Here is a 12,564-nt window from a genome sequence, read left to right on the forward strand (position 1 = left end):
ACCTCCACATTACTATTCCTATTCACCTGGCGCCAGCTATGACCTGCCCCTCCCACATTACTATTCCTATTCACCTGGCGACAGCTATGACTTTCCCCTTCACATTAATATTCCTATTCACCTGGCGCCAGCTATGACATTCCCCTTCACATTACTATTCCTATTCACCTGGAGCCAGCTATGACCTGCCCCTCCACATTACTATTCCGATTCACTCGGCGACAGCCATGACTTGCCCCTCCACATTACTATTCCTATTCACTTGGTGACAGCTATGACCTGCCCCTCCACATTACTATTCCTATTCACTTGGCGACAGCTATGACCTGCTCCTCCACATTACTATTCAGCGCCAGTTATGACCTGCCCCTCCACATTATTATTCCTATTCACCTGGCACCAGCTATGACCTGCCCCTCCACATTACTATTCCTATTCACTTGGTGACAGCTATGACCTACCCCTTCACATTACTATTCCTATTCACCTGGTGCCAGCTATGACCCGCCCTTCCACATTTCTATTCCTATTCACTTGGTGACAGCTATGACCTGCTCCTCCACATTACTATTCAGCGCCAGTTATGACCTGCCCCTCCACATTATTATTCCTATTCACCTGGCACCAGCTATGACCTGCCCCTCCACATTACTATTCCTATTCACTTGGCGACAGCTATGACCTACCCCTCCACATTACTATTCCTATTCACCTGGCACCAGTTATGACCTGCCCCTCCACATTATTATTCCTATTCACCTGGCACCAGCTATGACCTGCCCCTCCACATTACTATTCCTATTCACCTGGTGCCAGCTATGACCTGCCCCTCCACATTACTATTCCTATTCACCTGGCACCAGCTATGACCTGCTCCTCCACATTACTATTCAGCGCCAGTTATGACCTGCCCCTCCACATTATTATTCCTATTCACTTGGCGACTGCTATGACCTGCCCCTCCACATTACTATTACTATTCACTAGGCGACAGCTATGACCTGCTCCTCCACATTACTATTCTTATTCACCTGGTGCCAGCTATGACCTGCACCTCCACATTACTATTCCTATTCACCTGGCGCCAGCTATGACCTGCCCCTCCCACATTACTATTCCTATTCACCTGGCGACAGCTATGACTTTCCCCTTCACATTACTATTCCTATTCACCTGGCGCCAGCTATGACATTCCCCTTCACATTACTATTCCTATTCACCTGGAGCCAGCTATGACCTGCCCCTCCACATTACTATTCCGATTCACTTGGCGACAGCCATGACTTGCCCCTCCACATTACTATTCCTATTCACTTGGTGACAGCTATGACCTGCCCCTCCACATTACTATTCCTATTCACTTGGCGACAGCTATGACCTGCTCCTCCACATTACTATTCAGCGCCAGTTATGACCTGCCCCTCCACATTATTATTCCTATTCACCTGGCACCAGCTATGACCTGCCCCTCCACATTACTATTCCTATTCACCTGGTGCCAGCTATGACCTGCCCTTCCACATTTTTATTCCTATTCACTTGGTGACAGCTATGACCTGCTCCTCCACATTACTATTCAGCGCCAGTTATGACCTGCCCCTCCACATTATTATTCCTATTCACCTGGCACCAGCTATGACCTGCCCCTCCACATTACTATTCCTATTCACTTGGCGACAGCTATGACCTACCCCTCCACATTACTATTCCTATTCACCTGGCACCAGTTATGACCTGCCCCTCCACATTATTATTCCTATTCACCTGGCACCAGCTATGACCTGCCCCTCCACATTATTATTCCTATTCACCTGGTGCCAGCTATGACCTGCCCCTCCACATTACTATTCCTATACACTTGGTGACAGCTATGACCTGCCCCTCCACATTACTATTCCTATTCACTTGGCGACAGCTATGACCTGCCCCTCCACATTACTATTCCTATTCACTTGGTGACCGCTATGACCTACCCCTTCACATAACTATTCCTATTCACCTGGTGCCAGCTATGACCTGCTCCTCCACATTACTACTCAGCGCCAGTTATGACCTACCCCTCCACATTATTGTTCCTATTCACCTGGCACCAGCTATGACCTGCCCCTCCACATTACTATTCCAATTCACTTGGCGACAGCTATGACTTGCCCCTCCACATTACTATTCCTATTCACTTGGTGACAGCTATGACCTGCCCCTCCACATTACTATTCCTATTTACCTGGCACCAGCTATGACCTGCTCCTCCACATTACTATTCAGCGCCAGTTATGACCTGCCCCTCCACATTATTATTCCTATTCACTTGGCGACTGCTATGACCTGCCCCTCCACATTACTATTACTATTCACTTGGCGACAGCTATGACCTGCTCCTCCACATTACTATTCCTATTCACCTGGTGCCAGCTATGACCTGCACCTCCACATTACTATTCCTATTCACCTGGCGCCAGCTATGACCTGCCCCTCCCACATTACTATTCCTATTCACCTGGCGCCAGCTATGACATTCCCCTTCACATTACTATTCCTATTCACCTGGAGCCAGCTATGACCTGCCCCTCCACATTACTATTCCGATTCACTTGGCGACAGCCATGACTTGCCCCTCCACATTACTATTCCTATTCACTTGGTGACAGCTATGACCTGCCCCTCCACATTACTATTCCTATTCACTTGGCGACAGCTATGACCTGCTCCTCCACATTACTATTCAGCGCCAGTTATGACCTGCCCCTCCACATTATTATTCCTATTCACCTGGCACCAGCTATGACCTGCCCCTCCACATTACTATTCCTATTCACTTGGTGACAGCTATGACCTACCCCTTCACATTACTATTCCTATTCACCTGGTGCCAGCTATGACCTGCCCTTCCACATTTCTATTTCTATTCACTTGGTGACAGCTATGACCTGCTCCTCCACATTACTATTCAGCGCCAGTTATGACCTGCCCCTCCACATTATTATTCCTATTCACCTGGCACCAGCTATGACCTGCCCCTCCACATTACTATTCCTATTCACTTGGCGACAGCTATGACCTACCCCTCCACATTACTATTCCTATTCACCTGGCACCAGTTATGACCTGCCCCTCCACATTATTATTCCTATTCACCTGGCACCAGCTATGACCTGCCCCTCCACATTACTATTCCTATTCACCTGGTGCCAGCTATGACCTGCCCCTCCACATTACTATTCCTATTCACCTGGCACCAGCTATGACCTGCTCCTCCACATTACTATTCAGCGCCAGTTATGACCTGCCCCTCCACATTATTATTCCTATTCACTTGGCGACTGCTATGACCTGCCCCTCCACATTACTATTACTATTCACTTGGCGACAGCTATGACCTGCTCCTCCACATTACTATTCCTATTCACCTGGTGCCAGCTATGACCTGCACCTCCACATTACTATTCCTATTCACCTGGCGCCAGCTATGACCTGCCCCTCCCACATTACTATTCCTATTCACCTGGCGACAGCTATGACTTTCCCCTTCACATTACTATTCCTATTCACCTGGCGCCAGCTATGACATTCCCCTTCACATTACTATTCCTATTCACCTGGAGCCAGCTATGACCTGCCCCTCCATATTACTATTCCGATTCACTTGGCGACAGCCATGACTTGCCCCTCCACATTACTATTCCTATTCACTTGGTGACAGCTATGACCTGCCCCTCCACATTACTATTCCTATTCACTTGGCGACAGCTATGACCTGCTCCTCCACATTACTATTCAGCGCCAGTTATGACCTGCCCCTCCACATTATTATTCCTATTCACCTGGCACCAGCTATGACCTGCCCCTCCACATTACTATTCCTATTCACTTGGTGACAGCTATGACCTACCCCTTCACATTACTATTCCTATTCACCTGGCGCCAGCTATGACATTCCCCTTCACATTACTATTCCTATTCACCTGGAGCCAGCTATGACCTGCCCCTCCACATTACTATTCCGATTCACTTGGCGACAGCCATGACTTGCCCCTCCACATTACTATTCCTATTCACTTGGTGACAGCTATGACCTGCCCCTCCACATTACTATTCCTATTCACTTGGCGACAGCTATGACCTGCTCCTCCACATTACTATTCAGCGCCAGTTATGACCTGCCCCTCCACATTATTATTCCTATTCACCTGGCACCAGCTATGACCTGCCCCTCCACATTACTATTCCTATTCACTTGGTGACAGCTATGACCTACCCCTTCACATTACTATTCCTATTCACCTGGTGCCAGCTATGACCTGCCCTTCCACATTTCTATTCCTATTCACTTGGCGACAGCTATGACCTACCCCTCCACATTACTATTCCTATTCACCTGGCACCAGTTATGACCTGCCCCTCCACATTATTATTCCTATTCACCTGGCACCAGCTATGACCTGCCCCTCCACATTATTATTCCTATTCACCTGGTGCCAGCTATGACCTGCCCCTCCACATTACTATTCCTATTCACTTGGTGACAGCTATGACCTGCCCCTCCACATTACTATTCCTATTCACTTGGCGACAGCTATGACCTGCCCCTCCACATTACTATTCCTATTCACTTGGTGACAGCTATGACCTACCCCTTCACATTACTATTCCTATTCACCTGGTGCCAGCTATGACCTGCCCTTCCACATTTCTATTCCTATTCACTTGGTGACAGCTATGACCTGCTCCTCCACATTACTATTCAGCGCCAGTTATGACCTGCCCCTCCACATTATTATTCCTATTCACCTGGCACCAGCTATGACCTGCCCATCCACATTACTATTCCTATTCACTTGGTGACAGCTATGATCTACCCCTTCACATTACTATTCCTATTCACCTGGTGCCAGCTATGACCTGCCCTTCCACATTTCTATTCCTATTCACTTGGTGACAGCTATGACCTGCTCCTCCACATTACTATTCAGCGCCAGTTATGACCTGCCCCTCCACATTATTATTCCTATTCACCTGGCACAAGCTATGACCTACCCCTCCACATTACTATTCCTATTCACTTGGCGACAGCTATGACCTACCCCTCCACATTACTATTCCTATTCACCTGGCACCAGTTATGACCTGCCCCTCCACATTATTATTCCTATTCACCTGGCACCAGCTATGACCTGCCCCTCCACATTACTATTCCTATTCACCTGGTGCCAGCTATGACCTGCCCCTCCACATTACTATTCCTATTCACTTGGTGACAGCTATGACCTGCCCCTCCACATTACTATTCCTATTCACTTGGCGACAGCTATGACCTGCCCCTCCACATTACTATTCCTATTCACTTGGTGACAGCTATGACCTACCCCTTCACATTACTATTCCTATTCACCTGATGCCAGCTATGACCTGCCCTTCCACATTTCTATTCCTATTCACTTGGTGACAGCTATGACCTGCTCCTCGACATTACTATTCAGTGCCAGTTATGACCTGCCCCTCCACATTATTATTCCTATTCACCTGGCACCAGCTATGACCTGCCCCTCCACATTACTATTCCTATTCACTTGGCGACAGCTATGACCTACCCCTCCACATTACTATTCCTATTCACCTGGCACCAGTTATGACCTGCCCCTCCACATTATTATTCCTATTCACCTGGCACCAGCTATGACCTGCCCCTCCACATTACTATTCCTATTCACCTGGTGCCAGCTATGACCTGCCCCTCCACATTACTATTCCTATTCACTTGGTGACAGCTATGACCTGCCCCTCCACATTACTATTCCTATTCACTTGGCGACAGCTATGACCTGCCCCTCCACATTACTATTCCTATTCACTTGGCGACAGCTATGACCTGCCCCTCCACATTACTATTCCTATTCACTTGGCGACTGCTATGACCTGCCCCTCCACATTACTATTCCTATTCACTTGGCGACAGTTATGACCTGCCCCTCCACATTACTATTACTATTCACTTGGCGACAGCTATGACCTGCTCCTCCACATTACTATTCAGTGCCAGTTATGACCTGCCCCTCCACATTATTATTCAGCGCCAGTTATGACCTGCCCCTCCACATTACTATTCCTATTCACTTGGCGCCAGCTATGACTTGCCCCTCCACATTACTATTCCTATTCGCTTGGCGACAGCTATGACCTGCCCCTCCACATTACTATTCCTATTCACTTGGCGACTGCTATGACCTGCCCCTCCACATTACTATTCCTATTCACTTGGCGACAGCTATGACCTGCCCCTCCACATTACTATTACTATTCACTTGGCGACAGCTATGACCTGCTCCTCCAGATTACTATTCAGTGCCAGTTATGACCTGCCCCTCCACATTATTATTCAGCGCCAGTTATGACCTGCCTCTCCACACTACTGTTGCTATTCACTTCATTCAATGTGCTACTACTTCCGTTATTTCTCTCGTTCACTTGGAACCCAACTCTGTCCAGCCCCTTCTATTATTCACCCCTTTTTTATTATTCTTTAGGTTTCTACCAGTTTATTAGACCTCACCATAAGAAAGAGTTTGATTCGGCGTGTAAGGAGTTAACAGGAATTGGTTGTGGATTCAAACCAGAGCACAGTATACCACGGGACCAGCGTGAAAAAGGTCAGATCTCAGTTTTATTTGTTTATTTATTTTTTTATATTTTAGTATTAAATCTCCTTCAGTGTTGTAAATGTCCTTGTTTATGGTCCCTGCAGCACAAGCTACATCTGACTCCAAAGTGACCTTCTCCGAGAGCTCATCTGAGCACCTGAACCACGGAGAGGGGCACTTAAGCTCTGAAGCACTGAAAGGTATGAGTGTGAGGTCACGGCATGGAGCAATAGATTCATCTTATGTATTGGAATTTGTTAAAAGGGTTTACCTGTTCTACTGATCTTTAAGGGGGGAGCAGCTCTACGTAACATCCCAGCCATCCCTTTTTATTTGCACCCATAACCTGGAGCTGTTCAGGTACTGCAACTCTCTTAAATAGTTTTTAGGGATGGGGTATCCAGTGGTCACGTAAGTAAAAATAGTATATTCTAGTGATGTGTGAACATTTAATATGGTGGGATTCTCTGGTTTAGCTAGGGGACTTTTGACAATAAGCAGATCACAAAGTGTTTTTTTCTGCTGGACCTCCCAGAGACCAGTTGTATCCTGTGGGGAATGTTCAGTTTTTCTGCAGCTCCACCACTGGGGAAACAAAGCATTACACTGTGCCTATTAAAATCAATGTGTGTATTACAGAGCCGGTCTTTGACCAGTGATGCTCTTTGTAGCCACGCTCCACTTTGGCCAAGAGCTGAATGTCATGAACAGAGCGGGACCTTTAGTTATTCAGAATTATTATTATTTATTATTATAGCGCCATTAATTCCATGACTCTTTACATGTGAAAACGGGATATACATAGCAGACAACAAGTACAATAGTTTGAACAAAAACAAGTCACCGACTGGTACAGGAGGAGAGAGGACCCTGCCCGCGAGGGCACACAATCTGGAAGGTGGGGTGAGGATGCAGTACGTGAGGGCACAGCTGGTTGTGCAGCGAGAGTTACTGCAGGTTGTAAGCTTGTTGGAAGAAGTAGGTCTTCAGATTCCTTTTGAAGGTTTCCACGATAGACGAGAGTCTGACGTGTTGGGGTAGAGAGTTCCAGAGTAGGGGGATGCACGGGAGAAATCTTGTATGCGATTGTGGGAAGAGGAGATCAGAGGGGAGTAGTGAAGGAGATCTTGTGAGGATCGGAGGTTACGTGCAGGCAAGTACCGGGAGACTAGGTCACAGATGTATGGAGGAGACAGGTTGTGGATGGCTTTGTATGCCATGGTTAGGGTTTTGAACTGGAGTCTCTGGGCAATGGGGAGCCAGTACAGGGATTGGCAGAGGGGAGAGGCAGGGGAATAGCAGGGGGGGGGGGGTGGATCAGTTGGGCAGCAGAGTTTTGGATAGATTGCAGGAGTGCGAAAGTGTTAGAAGGGAGGCCACAGAACAGGAGGTTGCAGTAGTTGAGGCGGGAGATGATGAGGGCATGCACTAGTGTTTTTGCAGATTCATGGTTGAGGAATGTACAGATCCAGGAAATATTTTTGAGCTGGAGTCGGCATGAAGTGGAAAGGACTTGGATATAAGGTTTGAAGGAGAGATCAGAGTCAAGAGTTACCCCGAGGCAGCGAGCTTGCGGGACTGGGGAGAGTGGACAGCCACTGACTTTTATAGATAGATCAGGTGGGGGGGTTGAGTGAGATGGTGGAAAGATGATGAATTCGGTTTTATCCATATTAAGTTTTAGGAATTTAACAGAGAAGAAAGATGAAATAGCGGACAGACATTGTGGGTTTCTGGTTAGTAACGAGCTGATATCCGGTCCAGAGAGGTAGATCTGTGTGTCATCAGCATAGAGTCGTGAGACTCTGAGCTGTCCCAGGCCGAAGGTGAAGATGGAGAAGAGCAGTGAACCTAGAACTGAACCTTGGGGGATACTGACAGATAGGGGGCAAGATGAGAAGGTGGTGTGTGAGTGGGAGACGCTGAATGTCCGGTCTGTTAGGTATGAGGAGATTCAAGATAGGGCCAAGTCTGTGATGCCGAAAGATGAGAGAGTCTGTAGTAAAAGGGAATGGTCTACTGTGTCAAAGGCAGAGGAGAGGTCCAGGAGGAGGAGGACAGAGTAGTGTCGCTTGGATTTGGCGATCAGTAGGTCGTTGATGTCTTTAGTCAGGGCAGTTTCATTGGCGTTATGCGTCCGGAAGTCAGATTGTAAGCGGTCAAAGAGGGAGCAGGAGGAGAGGTGGGAGGACAGTTCAAAATGGACGTGCTGTTCCAGTAGTTTTGAGGCATAGGGGAGTGATATTATTTAGTAGGCTGTATAAAAATCAGTTTTCGAATATGAATATTCCCCTTAAATTGGTCATAGACGACTCTGGTACTACCCTGTAATAGATGTCTTCCTGCACCAGCTAAAACCAAGATTGCTGCTGTGTAATTGATAAATCCTCTAGACTATAATGTAAATGTAATGGAATATGTTGGCGCTATGGAAATAAAAATTATTATTATATATACATAGGATGAGCTCCCACATAGCCTCCTAAATACAGCGTGAGCACCCACATGGCCTCCTAAATACAGCGTGAGCTCCCACATAGCCTCCTAAATACAGCATGAGCACCCACATGGCCTCCTAAATACAGCGTGAGCACCCACATGGCCTCCTAAATATAGTGTGAGCACCCACACGGCCTCCTAAATATAGTGTGAGCACCCACATGGCCTCCTAAATATAGCGTGAGCACCCACGTGGCCTCCTAAATACAGCACGAGCACCCACATAGCCTCCTATATACAGTATGAGCCCCCTCATAGCCTCCTTTATACAGTATGAGCCCCCCACATATCCCCTATATACAGCATGAGCCCCCACATAGCCCCCTATATACATGTAAACATCCCATACGAATATGAAAGAAAGAAAACAACACACACTCACCTCGCTCCCATTCCCCAAGCGCTCTGCTCCATGTCTCCTGTGCACTGACTCTCCGCAGTAGCAGCGCAATGTAATGATGTCATCGCGTCTGCTGTCTCACATGTTGATTGGTGGAAGAAGGAGCCGGCTTCTCCACCTTACACCAGTGTATTCACCACTATCCGCATCCTGTGGATAGTGGTGACAGCAGAACGGGGTGATGGGCGGCCGAGTGCATCGTGCAGCCTGTGGGCCACTGTTTTCAGCCCCTCGGCTGTGGTCCCATTCGCTTTTATTACACTTATGAATTTATTTGGCTTCACTTTCCTTAGTCCCGGCAGCAAAAATAATTTCATCCATTGATAGATCTTTAAAGGGAACCTGTTATGCTGTGGACAGTATCATAGAGACGGAGAAGCTAAGCAGAATGATATATATAGGTTTGTTGGAAAAGATTCAGTATTATTTATATTTTATTTATTGAAATCTCTGGTTTTGTCTGTATCGGAGTCCAGGGTGCGGTCCTACTAGTGTTGGATACTGAACCCACTGAACTCGTATGCATAGAAACATTGGGGATTTCAGCTAATAAAATGCTGATTTTACCAAAAAGTTTCCAACAAAAATGTATATGAAATCTGATCATCTCCGCCTGCTCGGTTAAATCCTGCCCGCAGATCAGATACAAGTTTCAACATGACAGGTTCATTTTAAAAAATAGTGATAATTGGGGGAATGCAGTGTGGCAAGAACAAAAAATGTGCTCTTTTCATGACTGTTTATCTTTGACAGCGTCTCCTGCAGGATGTCTCATTGCGTGTTTGTCGTATCTCTCAGGTTCGCTTTCAAATGTTAGCTCATAAGTCTGTGGTCTATTATGTGAAATGGTCGTATCACATTGACATTTATCTCCTGAACTATCTGTATCCTGATCTGTGCTAAAAGAGAACTATATTGCCCGTAAATGGTAATCGGCTATTCTACCGTTATAATGAGAATTATTGGTAATCTGCCAGATAACACAAGTGGAAAGACAATGGAGATCTGCCAGATATAGTTGTAGTGAAAATACAAAATCTGCCAAATAGCAGTAGAGAAATGCCAGATAATGGTTAAAAAAATAATAGGGTTAACGGGAGTAGGGAACAGTAGGGCTCTGCCACATAATGGCCGAGGAAAAACAATATGGAACCAATAGGGATCTAACAGATAATCGTAGTGAAAACACAATAAGCTTCTAACAGATGAGGCTGAATTCAGACATCCTGGGTACAGACCACGATGCACAGACTGGTCACAATTCTCCTACCCAAACTCAACAGCTTTAGGCTGAATTCGGCCCAACAGTAGTAGGAAGCAATAGTGATCTGTCGCATAACATTATGGTGCATTTAGACTGGTCAATCTTTGCTCATTAACAAGCTCCATATATACTGTAAGTTGATCAGCGCTTATTTTTCCTGTCCTGTGTACAGAGGCCGGCGAGTACTGATGAGGACAGAATAATCTGTAATATGTTCATTCTCTCCCGATACAACATTGTGTTATCGGCAGCACATCCCTTGTGTACATGGGGTGATGCGCTGCCGATGACAGTGATTTGTGTGCCAGCATAACCTATCCAATCACCCGACAAACGATTGCCCACTGGGATGTATCCACTTGTAGATAATCGGGATAATTGTTCACAGATTCTCTACATGTCTGTTTGCATATTTAGAGATCCACCAGATAACAGTAGTAGGGATAAATAATAGGGATCTACCAGATTACAGAAGTAGTGAAACAATAGAGATCTGCCAGATAACAGTAATAGTGGTGAAACAATAGGGATCTACCAGATAATAGTTGTAGTGGCGACACAGTAGGGATCTGCCAGATAATAGTTGTAGTGGTGATACAATATGGATCTGCTAAAGGCATGGGAACAATACCAGATTGCAGAAGTAATAAAACAATAGAGATCTGCAAGATATTATTTGTAGTGGTGACACAATAGGGATCTGCTAGATAATAGTAGTTTTGGTGAAACAATAGAGATTTGCCAGATAATAGTAGTAGTGGTGAAAGAATAGGGATCTGCCAGATAATAGTTGTAGTAGTGAAACAATTGGGATCTGCCAGATAATAGTTGTAGTGGTGAAACAGTAGAGATCTGCCAGATAATAGTAGTATTGGTGAAACGGTAGAGATTTGCCAGATAATAGTAGTAGTGGTGAAAGAATAGGGATCTGCCAGATAATAGTTGTAGTGGTGAAACAATAGAGATCTGCCTGATAATAGTAGTAGTGGTGAAAGAATAGGGATCTGCCAGATAATAGTTGTAGTGGTGAAACAATAGAGATCTACCAGATAATAGTTGTAGTGGTGAAACAATAGGGAGTTGTAACTTCTTGTTAATAAAGGCCCCTGTACACATTAGACTAATTATTATTATTATTTATTATTATAGCGCCATTAATTCCATGGCGCGTTACATGTAAAAAAGGGGTATACATAGCAAACAACAAGTACAATAGTTTGAACAAAAACAAGTCGCCGACTGGTAAAGGAGGAGAGAGGACCCTGCCCGCGAGGGCTCACAATCTAGAAGACTAATGTTCGAACCTCCCCCGATATTGGTGGCATTGGCTGACAGTGGGCTTCCTCTTGTCTCACCCATAACTGATATCGGGGGGGGGGGGGGGTAGATAAGAATCCAGCCTGTTGAATTTCAATGGCCGATCCTTTTGTTTTCCCTGGAGATACAGTAATTGGCTACCAGCGATATCTGCGAGCGTCTGTCTCGAAGAGAACACAGGAGCACTGAAGTGTAAGGGAAAGTCGGTAGGGATGGCTGTCACCCGAATGCTCGTTTGCCCAACTGCTATCTAATATATATGGAGGGCATTAGACTGTCGTTGATAGGGCCAGTGCGGCCTGAAACGCAGTAAAGTGAAATCTCCTACAAACATGCATTTACAGTTATGAGTAATTTGTCAATATATCTTCATAGTGGTCGGATATCAATTGTTTAATGCAGACATCCAAATCCCCCTCATAGACAGAGCTCTAACATTAAATTCTGCC

General features: G+C 46.0%; 2 protein-coding genes across 2 annotated transcripts in view; both read left to right on the top strand.

Annotated features, from left to right (window-relative positions):
• Positions 1–12,564, top strand: part of TNFRSF6B (TNF receptor superfamily member 6b) — a 253,607-nt gene that overhangs the window by 186,940 nt on the left and 54,103 nt on the right. The window lies entirely within an intron of this gene.
• RTEL1 (regulator of telomere elongation helicase 1) overlaps positions 1–12,564 on the top strand; it is a 113,301-nt gene that overhangs the window by 75,916 nt on the left and 24,821 nt on the right. The window contains exons 29-30 of the mRNA XM_073682869.1: positions 6,522–6,644; positions 6,740–6,835. Coding sequence (XP_073538970.1) covers positions 6,522–6,644; positions 6,740–6,835 — 219 coding nt within the window. The remainder of the gene's footprint in view (positions 1–6,521; positions 6,645–6,739; positions 6,836–12,564) is intronic.

Source organism: Phyllobates terribilis, unplaced genomic scaffold (assembly GCF_046119375.1).
Source record: "Phyllobates terribilis strain yellow unplaced genomic scaffold, ASM4611937v1 Scaffold_5__5_contigs__length_657084704, whole genome shotgun sequence".
Taxonomy (NCBI): Eukaryota; Metazoa; Chordata; class Amphibia; order Anura; family Dendrobatidae; genus Phyllobates; species Phyllobates terribilis.